Genomic DNA, 12,915 nt, shown 5'->3' with positions numbered 1-12,915 from the left:
CCTGTCATCAGTGTTAGCTGAGTTGCAAGTAAAAGAACTCTTAAGGCTCTTATATACTGGACGCAGCCCACGTGGCGCATCCAAATGTGATGTCATGAGATCGCCGTGACCATTTATACCCGCGCTGGTGGTCGCGACACTAGTTGCAGTCTTCTCCTGAACAGAGGTGGCGCTAATGAGCAAAGGCTACAGATGTTGCTCTTTCTACGGACTAGAAGAAGAAGAAGAAGGTAAACAACGGCAGAACTGGCAGCAGCTTTGCCGTCAATGCTTCGATCTGATTGGATGAGCTACTTCGTTGGACCAAGCCTTTCATTCACCATAAAGATCTCATCTTAACCAGTGAGTTTACCAGAGAGACCTGCAGTCACTGTGAGAGTCCTGGCATCACGTTAGCTGCGACCCGTTCGGCCTCCCGTTTCCGCTCCGGCAGGATATGACATCATTTTGACGTCACGATGGCGCGCGCCAGCTTGGATGCGTTCAGTATATAACACCTATTACTGCTGGTGATTTAAACTTGGATTGGTTGTCATCAGTGTCCAGTTTAAATAATATTGTGATTCATTGAACATAACTCAAATCATAAATACACCCACAAGACCTAATCTTAAGAACCCAAGCAAATCCACTTTAATTGATGTCATTCTAACAAATAAACCCCATAAATTCACCCACATAGGAATTTTTCCAGATGACGTCAGTGATCACTGGGCTGTAGCAGCTTTACGAAATTGTAAGATTCCAAAAGTAAAACCTAGAATTATTAAAGAAAGGTGTTTTAAGAACTTTGATATTTAAGGTTTTTTGCATGATTTGTTTGCATGTGACTGGGATAAACTTGTTTTAATACCTGATGTGAACTCTGCATGGCAGTATTTCCATACATTATTTTTAAAGGTCATGAATAAGCATGCACCAATCAAGAAATGCAGAGTGAAGGGCCACAATAATCCTTGGTTCACAGATGAACTGTCTGAGCTTTTTCACGAAAGGAATTCAGCTTGGGCCAGAGCTAGAAAAACTGGCCAAGAAAAAGACTGGGTGGCTTTTAGAGAGAAATAGATGCACAGCCCTGGTTCACAAGGCAAAATCTGAGCTTTATCTTAATGAAACAAGAAATCTAAATAACCCAACTAAGTTTTGGAAAACCATCAAGTCATCTCGCACTCAATCATCTAGTGGTTTCCCAAATCAACTAACAATAAATGACAGTCCTTCCAGAAAAATGTGGAGTTTTTTTGTGATTGTTGCGGGCAAAAATCCTTGATTATGCGGCACGTTTTCTTAAAAAATGCAATGGAATATGCGGGATATTTATGCAATTTTATGCAATGAAATTGTGGGAACTTGCAAAAACTGCGGTTTCATCATGGCTTCATCGCGGTGTTTGCAGCTTTTCGATGATGTTCACATCACGTAATTATGTCACTTCATAACATTCCCATGGCAACAGGGGGAAATGGCTGCTCTTGTGTGAAGTAAATGCAACATTTTTCATCTTTCTGCTAAGATATATGTGACTTTTTTGCAACCAAAATGCGGGGATTATGAAATCATGCAAGCCCCGCATATTTTGCACGGAAATCGGCAATTTATGCGGCGAAAGTGCGGCGTATTTGAGAAAATGCGGCCCCCGAAATAAACATGCAGAATTTGGCTGATTATGCATTGAATTATGGGATGGCATAATCACGTTTTTCTGGAGGAAATGAAAGGCAAATAACCAATAGAACCGAGATGGTAGATTGCTTTAACAAGCATTTTGTATCAGCTGGATCTATATTCAGTGGATTGTCTGATCAAAATATTCTGAACGTATGTCACTCAACGGGAGACTATAGTCCTAGATTCAATTTTACGCCTATTACGATTCATGAGGTCTTAATGGCCCTGAAAAAACTGGATACTCGTAAATCTGCAGGGCCTGATGAGATTGAGCCCATATTTTTAAAATTTGCAGCAGAAATCATTGCTGACCCATTGACTTATATCTTCAAATTGAAAATATTCAGCTCAATCTACATGCATTAAAGCTAGTTCTTAATGATAAGAAAACTAAATACATGTTTTTTACTAGAACCCGTAAGCCTGGATCTTCCCTGCCTCAGCTCCACACATTATAGGGCAGGCCAATAAAATTAGTTTGCTCATACAAATACCTGGGATTTATACTGGAGGAAGACATGTCTTTTAAATTGCATATTGAGCATTTACTCAGTAAATTGAAATTAAAGCTGGGTTTTTACTTCAGAAACAGTTCCTGCTTCACACAGAAAGTCAGGAAAAAGCTGGTTGAATCTACCTTCTTGCCAGTTTTAGACTATGGAGATGTGTTTTACAGACACTCCACAATGTCCCTGTTGAAATCTTTGGATTCTGTGTATCATTCAGCACTGAGATTTATAACCCATGCTCGACCCATCACTGTGTATTAAATGAAATGGTAGGTTGGCCCTCACTCAACACAAGAAGGCTCAAACATGTTTGACCTTTGTGTACAAATCAATAACGGGACATACTCCTTCATATTTAACTACACTTTTAACACCTAGTAGATCTGAACATAATCAAAGATCAAGTAGATACATACTGTATGATGTTCCACAAACTAAAACAGAGTTTGGCAAAACTGCTTTTTGTTACAGTGCTCCAACTTCATGGAATGAGTTGCAAAATCAGCTAAAACTGCAGGTTTTTATTTCACATACTGACTTCAAGTCCTACCTAAATCTAATATATCAACATGCCTGCGCTTGTTTTTAAAATGTGATTTTCTGTTTTTATTTCTTATGTATTATTGCTGTCCATCTCTGTCTGTCTGTTACTTGTTGTATGTTAAAGTGGATCCTCTACGTGCTGCCTTCTTGGCCAGGGCTCACTTGTAAAAGAGATTGTAATCTCAATTTGATTCTTTTCCCTGTTAAAATAAAAGTTAAAAAAACAAAACAAAAAAAACACGTAACATATCTGCTGGGAGAGAGGAAACAAACATGTCGATGCTCTGGCAGCTGATGTGCCATTCATCAGAATTTTTGGCTTTAAAACTTCAGACAACAAGGCCCAAACTAAAGAAGATCTGAATGCTAAGTGTGTGGACTCCAGCTCAGAGACTCGAGGGCATCTATGGCTTGCCCACACAGCTGTGTTAAATGCACCGTTGTTGAGGTTAAATAAATGTTTCGCTGTTCATATTTTCATCATTTGTAAAACATCTGCAGATCAAAAAAATCAATAATAATCAATCAATAACAATCAGTGCCCTGCCTTCAGTGAGCTGGATGAAGTGAAGAAGCATCAGGGTTTCTCTCAGCAGTCGTCCACACATCGTTCCTGGTGCTGCAGGAAGCGGATCAAACCTCCGGGGAGCGGCAGCTTCTTCACACGCCTACGTCCAACCAGCTGGAGAACCCGCACCCTGCAGAGCTGCAGCAGCGGTCGCGGAGGCGCTGAAACACAAACCGGAACATCACCAAACTACCTGACACACTGGAACACCAAACTACCTGATATACTGGAACACCAGACACCAAACTGCCAGACACACTGGAACAACAAACTACCAGACACACTGGAACACCAGACACCAAACTACCAGACACACTGGAACACCAGACACCAAACTACCAGACACACTGGGACACCAAACTACCAGACACACTGGAACACCAAACTACCAGACACACTGGAACACCAAACTACCTGACACACTGACACACTGGAAAACCAAAATACCAGACACACTGAAACACTAAACTACCAGACACACTGGAACACCAAACTACCAGACACACTGGAACACCAAACTACCAGACACACTGGAACACCAAACTACCTGACACACTGGAACACCAGACACCAAACTACCTGATACACTGGAACACCAAACTACCAGACACACTGGAACACCGGACACCAAACTACCAGACACACTGGAACACCAGACACCAAACTACCTGACACACTGGAACACCAAACTACCGGACACCAAACTACCAGACACACTGGAACACCAGACACACTGGACCACCAAACTACCAGACACACTGGAACACCAAACTACCTGACACACTGGAACACCAAACTACCTGACACACTGGAACACCAGACACCAAACTACCTGATACACTGGGACACCAGACACCAAACTACCTGACACACTGGAACACCAGACACCAAACTACCTGATACACTGGGACACCAGACACCAAACTACCTGACACACTGGAACACCAGACACCAAACTACCTGATACACTGGAACACCAAACTACCAGACACACTGGAACACCAGACACCAAACTACCTGATACACTGGAACACCAGACACCAGACTACCAGATGCACTGGAACACCAAACTACCTGACACACTGGAACATCACCAAACTACCAGATACACTGGAACACCAAACTACCAGACACACTGGAATACCAGACACCAAACTACCAGACACACTGGAACACCAGACACCAAACTACCAGACACACTGGAACACCAGACACCAAACTACCTGACACACTGGAACACCAAACTACCGGACACCAAACTACCAGACACACTGGAACACCAGACACACTGGACCACCAAACTACCAGACACACTGGAACACCAAACTACCTGACACACTGGAACACCAAACTACCTGACACACTGGAACACCAGACACCAAACTACCTGATACACTGGGACACCAGACACCAAACTACCTGACACACTGGAACACCAGACACCAAACTACCTGATACACTGGGACACCAGACACCAAACTACCTGACACACTGGAACACCAGACACCAAACTACCTGATACACTGGAACACCAAACTACCAGACACACTGGAACACCAGACACCAAACTACCTGATACACTGGAACACCAGACACCAGACTACCAGATGCACTGGAACACCAAACTACCTGACACACTGGAACATCACCAAACTACCAGATACACTGGAACACCAAACTACCAGACACACTGGAATACCAGACACCAAACTACCAGACACACTGGAACACCAGACACCAAACTACCAGACACACTGGAACACCAGACACCAAACTACCAGACACACTGGAAAACCAAACTACCAGACACACTGGAACACCAAACTACCAGACACACTGGAACACCAAACTACCTGATACACTGGAACACCAAACTACCAGACACACTGGAACACCAAACTACCAGATACACTGGAACACCAAACTACCAGACACACTGCAACAGCAGATTATAAACAAGCTGACTGTCGTTTTGTGCTCTTCTATTTTTATTGTAAACTTTTTTATATCGATTCAGGCACCGTTTTAGAAGTATCGCTTTAGCACTGGCATCAGAAAAAACCCAACCGATACCAACCCTATCTGAGTTGTCTCTTGGTCCTGTGGCCTCACTGGCTCGTGTAACTTTGTGTAACTTGTGTTTTTTGGAGTCTTTCCGTGTTGTAAGACATGATGGGGAAGGTTACTACAGGGAGTTTGGTTGGCTTTATTTAGAATATGTATTATTATACATATACGATTTATCTTACTGTTGCAACATCTCAGTCTCCCTGAAAATGCCTTGATTTTAAAAAATAACATTGAATCCAGGCTACTTTATGTAAATCAGGAGCATCCAGCTCGTGTTTCCGCCCAGGATATTACGACAAAATATATTTATATAAAATATATATTTTTAATATTTTAGGAAAAAGTTCAGAATATTTTGACAATAAAAGTCTAAATATTTTGCCTTGACTTCCCCAGCTTTCTCCTGAAAATCAAATGAAGACAGTTTCATTTCTCTCAGAAAACTATTTCAGATATTTTTCCTAAATTAAGGGACAGTCACCTGCTTTGTCTTTGATGCCGCTCCAGTCGGAGAAGCTGTCCAGATGTTCCAGCAGTCTGGAGCAGAGCGTCACATGACCAACATAGTCCAACAGGACGTCAATGATTGGCCCCGCCCACCGGCAGATACTCGGAGCTGAGATCATCTCGCAGAACTGTCAATCAATCACAGAACTGTCAATCAATCACAGAACTGTCAATCAATCACAGAACTATCAATCACAGAACTGTCAATCAATCACAGAACTGTCAATCAATCACAGAACTGTTAATCAATCACAGAACTATCAATCAATCACAGAACTGCATCTTTTTTACAAGGAAAAAGTTTTGTAAAATGTCAGCTTTTTAAACTTTTGTTGTGTAAAGTTGACTTCATCACTCTGATGTGTAGTACTATATTTAAACACTTGAAATAACCTTGGGTCACCTGAACATAGACGAAAGTGACAAAAACTTAAAATTAAATAAATATAAATAAGAATTAAAGCTGCACTTTCATATGGCTCTTTGTAGTTTGGCTTATTTAAAGCTAATGTACTTGCACATACTTCTTGTTGTCTGGAGTTTGCACCTTTAAGGTGTGTCAGCTAAATGACATGTAATGTAATATAATGTAATATAATGTAATGTAATATAATGTAATGTAATGTAATGTAATGTAATGTAATGGAAAGAAAAAGCTACAAATGTAGACAGACGAATGGACATTTAAACACCCCCGCGTCCTGCGGTTAGGGTCACATAAAGTTGACTTTATCCCTCGTAGTTGAATATATAAACCCTTCCAGCAGACTCCTGTCACCTGAACGCCCCCCGTCTGCTGTGGTGCCCTGTCGCTGTATCCCGGGTCCCAGTCCGGGTGCTTGGTTGTGATTGGAGGATGAGCACAGCCGGCGTAGACGCAGCTGAAGCAGGACTGGGCGTGGCCTCCGTGGTCCAGCAGGAACTTGAACATGGGCAGGTACTTCATGGAGAACATGTAGACTGCGGGGAAGGTGGTGGGGTGCGTGGGCACGGGGGCATTGATGTCGGCACCGTGCTCCACCAGCAGCTTCACCATCTCCATGCTGCCCATCCGCGCTGCCACATTCAGCGCCCGGAACATGTCGCGGTTGGGGTTGGCGCCAGCCGCGAGCAGCGAGCGCACGGCATCCTCGTTGTTGTTGCTGACGGAGAAGTAGAGCACCGAGCTGCGCCGGTCCTCGTAGAGCTTTGAGCGCTCTTCGGACAGCTGGGCGTTGACGTCGAAGCCCGCCGCGATCAGATCCTCCAGGACGTCATCGCGGTTACGCTCGGCGGCCAGGTGCAGCGGGCTGATGCCGCTCCGCCGCACTACGGCTTTACTGGTGACGGGGACCAACATGGAGACGATGCTGGAACAGGAAACAGAACACCGACTCTGAGATACTAAAGGTTAACTCGGTAACTTGTTCACAAGAATGAAAGAAACCCACTCTAGGGTTAGTTAGGGTTAGGGGATTAGGGTTAGGGTTGGGGTTAGGGTTAGGGTAGTACGGGTTAGGGTCAGTCTGTAAAGGTGCTGACACACCAACCCGACAATCGGCCGTTGGACAGTCTGGTGAGGTCGGTGACTCGAGTCTGTTCAGTGCGTTCCGTGCCGTCGTCAGTCAGAGGAGCCGTCGGCCTTCATTTGGGCCAATTTGACATGTTGAATCGGCCAGTGGGCAGTCGGAATCAATGACCAATCTGATTGGTGGAGAGCTAGCCCTTGACTAGCGAATCAGAGAGCTGCCAACGCCAGTATCTTGTCATTACTAGCCGAACGTATGTTCTTCCGTTCAGCGAGTAATGACAACAATGATCCTTCTTGACTACTATCACCACTCTGATGAAAACAAGGACTGACCACAGCGTGCTCTGTGTTTACAAGTTCTAGAGAGATGTTCCCTCATTTCCAGTTTTCATTTTTTGGGCGATAATATAGATTAGCACCGCCTGCTGTTATGGAGACCAATTACTTCTCACGCAGGCGCAGAACGTACTCTCAAGTCGGCGTCGCTACGGTGTGTTCTGAGGCACTTTTTGGACCTCAGGGAGACTGATCAGTCCGACTGACGGTCGGCCGACGGGTTGGTGTGTCAGAGCCTTTACTGTTAGAGATTAATCAACATTTACCTGTATTTTATCTTGAATTAACTTTTTAATATTTCCTGTTAGTACAGATATACTCTTATCTCCTTCATCTAAAATGCATGTACAAAAGCAATGTTTATATTCCAGATTTACCCAGGTAACACATTCACCAGTTACTATTTCATGGTGTGGATTTTTAACTACTGGTAAAAGAAGATCCATTTTTGTAGTTTTAGCAGCAGAGAAATGTGCAGGTAGAATATTAAACTACAACCCAGCATCTGCCTTCAACATTAAAGTTAGCTGTCCTGATCTGAGCCTCTCTACACCTGAAACACTGGCTCTGGTCTGGGAACTGGATTTAAAACCTGAACTACAAAGACGTCTTTGAGATCTGTGTGCCTACGTGTTATTTCCTCTCTGGGCGGCAATGTGAAGCGGTAACAAGCCGGTCTTCCCGGGTTTGTTAGGGTCAGCATTGTAAGAGAGGAGCAGCTCCACGACTTCTCGGTGTCCATTTTTAGTCGCTTCATACAGAGCGGTGGCTCCGTCTGCAGCTCGACTGTCCATGTCTGCACCTGCAGGGAGACAGACAGGGAGACAGTCAGGGAGACAGACAGGGAAAGAGGGAGACAGCCATGGAGACAGTCAGGGAGACAGTGAGGGAGACAGACAGGGAGACAGTCAGGGAGAGAGAGAGACAGACAGGGAGAGAGACAGGGAGCGAGGGTGACAGGGAGACAGACAGGGAGACAGACAGGGAGTGAGGGTGACAGGGAGACAGACAGGGAGACAGCCAGGGAGAGAGACAGACAGGGAGCGAGGGTGACAGGGAGACAGACAGGGAGAGAGACAGACAGGGTCAGGGGCAGAATCAGAAGTTTTTTGGCCACCAGCCAGAGGGAAAACATTGTCATCCTGTTTTACACAGCCGCATGTAAACAGGAATATTCTCTTTCACTAGCCATGGAAAATATTATCTTGTTCAGAATAAATATTTTGTGCACATAAACGTAGTCACTGTTTATTCTGCCAGTGACAGAAGAGTTAACATACCGTGTGTGAGCAGGAAGCGCAGCGTGGCGGGCTGCCCGCTCTGTGCGGCGTTGAACAGCGCTGAGATGCCGTAGATGTCGGTGAGCTCAAGTTTGGCTCCGGCCTTCAGCAGCATCTCACAGATCTCCACGTTGTTCCGACACGCAGCTTCATGCAGCGCCGTGCAGCCCTGAGGCGTACAGGAAGTGTTCACCAGCGCGCCATGGTTCAGCAGCACCGCCACCATCGCAGCGTTGTTCCGCTCACACGCTGCACAGCAAGGACACAAACATTTACCATTACCTGCAGCGACAGACTAAAGGACTCTTGGATCCTGCTTTGAACACGTCTGTGTTTCCTGTTGAATTCTTTTCTTCTATAGACTCTGCGCTATTCTCTCGAAAATAAAAGTGAAGACGTGTTTCTGTCTCACCTCTGAACAGCGGCGTCTCTTTGTCGTAGTTCTGGATGTTGACATCCGCTGCAGATTCCAGCAGCACCTGAACGCATTGAAGCTGCTTGTTGCTGACGGCGACGAACAGCGGTGTCTCGCCAAGCTCCGACCGTTTGTTGATCATCCCGCGCTGAGCTGAGACGGAAACACAGAGATACACCCAGACACAGAGAGACAGAGAGACACAAAGAGACAGAGACACAGAGACACAGAGACACAGAGACACAAAGACAGAGACACAGAGACACAGACAAAGACAAAGAACTATAAATCTATCACAGAACTGTCACGTGTGTGTGTCTCTGTGTGTGTATGTGTGTGTGTGTGTCTCTGTGTCTCTGTGTGTGTGTGTGTGTGTGTGTGTGTGTGTGTGTGTGTGTCTGTTTGTGTGTGTGTGTGTGTGTGTGTGTGTGTGTGTGTGTGTGTGTGTGTGTGTGTGTGTGTGTATGTGTGTGTGTTACCTGACAGCAGGACCCTCAGACACGTGTCCTGACCGTACCACGCTGCCTGGTGTATGGCGAGCCAGCCAGGTTTACTTGGTAGCATCAGGTTTGTTCCCGGACACATCGTCAACTCTTTTACTGTGTTCACATCCCCGACACGGATTGCTTTGAACAGAGGCTCCTCCTCCCTGCAGGGAAATACCATCAGAGGGGTTAGGGTCAGTCCGAATGAGACGGAACAATCCAAGTGTTCAGGAACAATCTGGAATGGCGCTAGTGTTAAAAAACCATTGTAAGTGGATCCTATTTGGCAATGAATCTATTCTGATGATTTGACCCAATGAATAAAATGCGGATTGATGACTCTCGGACTAATGACTCTCAGCCTGAACTGATCTGGATAAACTTGAGTGTTTCTTTAGTTTTTAACCTTGTCTGATTCTCACCTGAGCAAATGTGGACTTCCAATCCCTTATCTGTCTCTGACACAGGTAGCAGTTAGCAGAGTTAACAGTTGTTTACAGTAAACATTTTGATACACTGCAGGCTAATTTTTGATCATTCATGAATCTGTCTGGATGGTTTGTGACGAATGGTCCGGTGAATGGTCTGAAGACGCAGCGCAACAGTTTTTGTGTGAAGTAAGAACTATGGGAGGAGTTAGGTTTATTAATAATAATAATAATAATAATAATAATAATATGTTTGAGTGATGGACTTCATAAATCCTGTAAGACCAAAGCATCTGAACGTTTCTGCCTAGTCGGGCCGACATGTTGCTGAAAGGTACAAAGTGCGACTGATTTGTTATGAATTTTCAAAGTTTTAAACTTGACAGATGACATTCGAACTCAAGGCTCAAATCTGGCCCCTCGCAAATATTGATTCAATTCAATTCAATTCAATTCAATTCAATTTTATTTATAGTATCAAATCATAACAAGAGATCTCAAAACAGACTTTACAGATAGAGTAGGTCTAGACCACACTATAATTTACAAAGACCCAACAATTCTAGTAATTCCCCCAAGAGCAAGCATTTAGTGCGACAGTGGTGAGGAAAACTCCTTTTAGGAAGAAACCTGGGACAGACCCAGACTCTTGGTAGGAGGTGTCTGACGGTGCAGGTTGGGGGGATGATGAACAGTGGCAATAATAGTCACAATAATGATAATGGAACTATGACTAGGAATGGTAGTTGTAGTAGTTCATGGAGTAGCAGGGCACTGCAGGGAGTTACAGATGTAGCAGGGCGTAGCAGGACGTAGCAGGGCGTAGCAGGATGTAGCAGGGCACTGCAGTGCGTAGCAGGGTGTAGCAGGGCGTGGAGCAGGACCACGGCGACAGCTGCAACCAAGATTTAGGTGCCACCCTAATCCAAGGGAAACTGCTGGGCAAAAAAAACATAAGGACTCCGGGGAATAAGCTCCCCAGAGCTAGTTTAGTAACAAGACTTTCTGGGACATGGAGGCACACAGATGGAAAGAGAGAGGAGTGAGAAGCTCAGTGTGTCAAAGGAAGTCCCCTGGCAGTGTAAAACTATAACAGCATAATTACAAGCTGGTGCAAGGCAAACCTGAGCCAGTTCTATAACTTTACTTTAGAGACTCTAGGAACCACAAGTAACTCAGCATTCTGGGAGTGCAGTGCTCTAGTGGGACAATAAGGTACTAAGAGCTCTTCTAGATATGATGGTGCTTGACCATTTAGAGCTTTGTAGGTCAGGAGAAGGGTTTTAAATTCAATCCTGGATTTTACAGGAAGCCAATGGAGAGAAGCTAATACAGGAGAAATATGATCTCTTTTCTTAGTTCTTGTCAGAACATGCGCTGCAGCATTCTGGATCAGCTGGAGAGTCCTAAGGGTTTTATTTGAGCATCCTGATAGTAAGGAATTACAGTAGTCCAGCCTGGAAGTAACGAATGCATGGACTAGTTTTTCAGCATCGTGTTGAGACAGGGTGTGTCTAATTTTGGCAATGTCGTGAAGATGAAAAAGCTGTTCTTGAGGTTTGTTTTAAGTGGGCGTTAAAGGATAGATCCTGATCAAAAATAGATTTCTGACCGTAGTGCTGGAGGCCAGGGCAATGCCATCCAGAGTAGCTATATCTTAAGATAATGAGGTTCGGAGGTGTTTAGGGCCCAGCACAATAACCTCAGTTTTGTCTCATTTAACATCAGAAAATTGTAGGTCATCCGTAAACATCAGCACGTCTTCTGGCCAAAGTCTCGCCCTTCCTACACAGGCGTCAAACAACCTATTTTCACAAAAGATTTTGGCCTGCCTAGTTGTTCCCCAAAACAACGACACAGGAACTGTTTGCAAACCGTAATTATGCACCACTAGGAGCAGAATTTGGTGACTTTGAGCCTCAGAATTCCTCCAGAAGCAGAGAGTTTTAATATTCAGGCTATGAAACTGGTTGCTGGGAGTCAGCTGTTAGGTAGCTGCCAGAAATCATTGTTTTGCTAAATTCTATGATGGCTAAGGAACTTTTTTGCTGAGAAGACTATATGAGACATGCAATAATACACTAATATGTGACTTTTTCTTTTAAATAAAAGCATGCTAATAAATTCTACATGTCTGTCCCATCCATCCATCCATCCATCCATCCATCTCTCCATCTAGGTGTAAAACAGGTGTGTCCAGGACTCACTCTTTGGGTTCTGGAGCGATGTAGACCAGAGTGCCGTCCGGTCGACGGTACGCCACCATGCTCTTCCCAGAACCCGTCATGAAGCGACTGACCGTCCCATCAAACGTCTTCCTGCCAACGAAACGCCAAAAAGCACAGAGATCGTCTTTCTCACAGTTAGACCACTGTTCAACTGGGACACAAAAGCAACAAAACATCAAGAAAAACTCCGAAAAAAACAGACAGTTATATAGAGACAGAACAAATTGTGCTTTGCTTTTTCTCCTCCCTGAAATGTCTCCTAACTTAGGAGCGTTATTTATATCTTCACTCTAGCTTTAAAACATCTTCACTCTATCTTTAAAACATCTTCACTCAGCAATACTGATGGAGCTGACAGTGCCATGGGA

General features: G+C 44.5%; 1 protein-coding gene across 2 annotated transcripts in view; it reads right to left on the bottom strand.

Moving 5' to 3' along the window:
* Window positions 1-2,753: 2,753 nt before the first annotated feature.
* asb2a.1 (ankyrin repeat and SOCS box containing 2a, tandem duplicate 1) overlaps window positions 2,754-12,915 on the bottom strand; it is a 12,325-nt gene continuing 2,163 nt past the window's right edge. The window contains exons 3-10 of one of the 2 annotated variants that reach the window (XM_031314859.2): window positions 12,527-12,637; window positions 9,886-10,055; window positions 9,404-9,559; window positions 8,992-9,240; window positions 8,342-8,513; window positions 6,644-7,214; window positions 5,840-5,993; window positions 2,754-3,449 (exon numbers count right to left, since the gene is read on the bottom strand). In XM_031314859.2, coding sequence (XP_031170719.1) covers window positions 3,310-3,449; window positions 5,840-5,993; window positions 6,644-7,214; window positions 8,342-8,513; window positions 8,992-9,240; window positions 9,404-9,559; window positions 9,886-10,055; window positions 12,527-12,637 — 1,723 coding nt within the window. In that variant the 3' untranslated portion in view covers window positions 2,754-3,309. The remainder of the gene's footprint in view (window positions 3,450-5,839; window positions 5,994-6,643; window positions 7,215-8,341; window positions 8,514-8,991; window positions 9,241-9,403; window positions 9,560-9,885; window positions 10,056-12,526; window positions 12,638-12,915) is intronic. The other variant, XM_031314866.2, reaches the window with a different exon arrangement.

Source organism: Sander lucioperca, chromosome 19 (assembly GCF_008315115.2).
Source record: "Sander lucioperca isolate FBNREF2018 chromosome 19, SLUC_FBN_1.2, whole genome shotgun sequence".
Lineage (NCBI taxonomy): Eukaryota > Metazoa > Chordata > Actinopteri > Perciformes > Percidae > Sander > Sander lucioperca.
The sequence above is the reverse complement of the archived record's forward strand: the minus strand, read 5'-3'. Positions and strand labels throughout refer to the sequence as shown.